At 37.8% G+C, this 1,284-nt stretch overlaps 1 protein-coding gene across 1 annotated transcript in view; it reads left to right on the plus strand.

The window, feature by feature from the left end:
* LOC106308809 (protein yippee-like At4g27740) overlaps window positions 1–454 on the plus strand; it is an 8,645-nt gene extending 8,191 nt beyond the window's left edge. The window contains exon 5 of the mRNA XM_013745928.1: window positions 389–454. Coding sequence (XP_013601382.1) covers window positions 389–454 — 66 coding nt within the window. The remainder of the gene's footprint in view (window positions 1–388) is intronic.
* The last annotated feature ends 830 nt before the right edge of the window (window positions 455–1,284 follow it).

Genomic DNA, 1,284 nt, shown 5'->3' on the forward strand with positions numbered 1-1,284 from the left:
GGAATGTTCCTCGGAATTTTCCGAGGGGCTACGTTCCTCGGAAATTTCCGAGGGCCACGTTCCTCGGAAATTCCCGATGCAAATTCCGAGGAATATTTCGTCGGAACTTCCGAGGATTGGACCATCGGAAATTTCCTCGGAATATACCGAGGAACTCCTCCCTCGGTATATTCCGAGGAACTTTCCGACGATCTAGTGGTCCTCGGAGTTTCCTCGGAAATTCAGTTCCTCGGAATTCCGTCGGAAATTTCCGAGGGATTTCCGAGGAAAAATAAATTTTCGAGGAGTTATTTCCGAGGACTTTTGTCGTCGGTATGTCGTCGGAATAGCGTTATTCCGACGACATACCGACGATTTTTTCCCTCAGTATGCCGTTGTTTTCTTTTAGTGTAAACAGAGGTATAAAGAAGGCATGTTTGTGATCGCAAAGCTCAAGTTGACCAAGAAATATTGAAACTTTTTTCAAGATTACTCTTTTTTCAATACATTAATTAAAAAAATTAAAATAAAAAAGATGTGGCTTATATGTATATTTACCTCTAGTGTTTGTATGAATGTCAATATAATGATTGATCAAGTTTATAATATTTTTCTATCAACAAGTTTGTGATTATAATCACCAAAAATTTGAGAAATAGATTTTTTTTCCTTTTGTTGATAATCCACTGTAGTAAAATGATTCCCCCAGACATGTGGTCTGCCTGAGAAAAGGACAAGGATGTGTGTGAGCATGTTTGATTGTTGGTTAAAAAGTCATTCTTTAGCTGCCATTCCATGGCTTACTTACAAGTCTTCTTCAAGTGTGTCTGCGTTAATATATGTTCAGTAGTATGGTGGCTCTGGTCTGGTGGGTGGGTAGTTTACTGTTTGAGAAGAGGGTATTTCTGTAATGTCTCCCTAGTTTGTGCAGTTGCTCATGTATTTATATCAGTGAAATCGTCTCTTATACGCTCAAGGAAAAAATCATGTCTCCTTTCCGCTTTCTAAATGTTTCTTGCTTAAATGAGTATTCCATGGAAGGGATTCACTCACATTTAATAATATACCTAATATGAGTGGATTTCTCTTCATGAGGTGCTCATTTGAGCAAGCAATGTTTGGAACTGGAACTATTTAACATCGGGTATGAGTTTTGTCTTTTGTTATACACATAGAAAACAAAAAAAAACAATATAGTATTTGGTTTTCATCATCATCATCATCATCATCGTGCCCAGTGCCCACTTCACATGAATCTAATGTGGTTACTTTTGCTCTGCTTATGGTACGGATACATATTTTACA

This window comes from Brassica oleracea, chromosome C8 (assembly GCF_000695525.1).
Source record: "Brassica oleracea var. oleracea cultivar TO1000 chromosome C8, BOL, whole genome shotgun sequence".
Taxonomy (NCBI): domain Eukaryota; kingdom Viridiplantae; phylum Streptophyta; class Magnoliopsida; order Brassicales; family Brassicaceae; genus Brassica; species Brassica oleracea.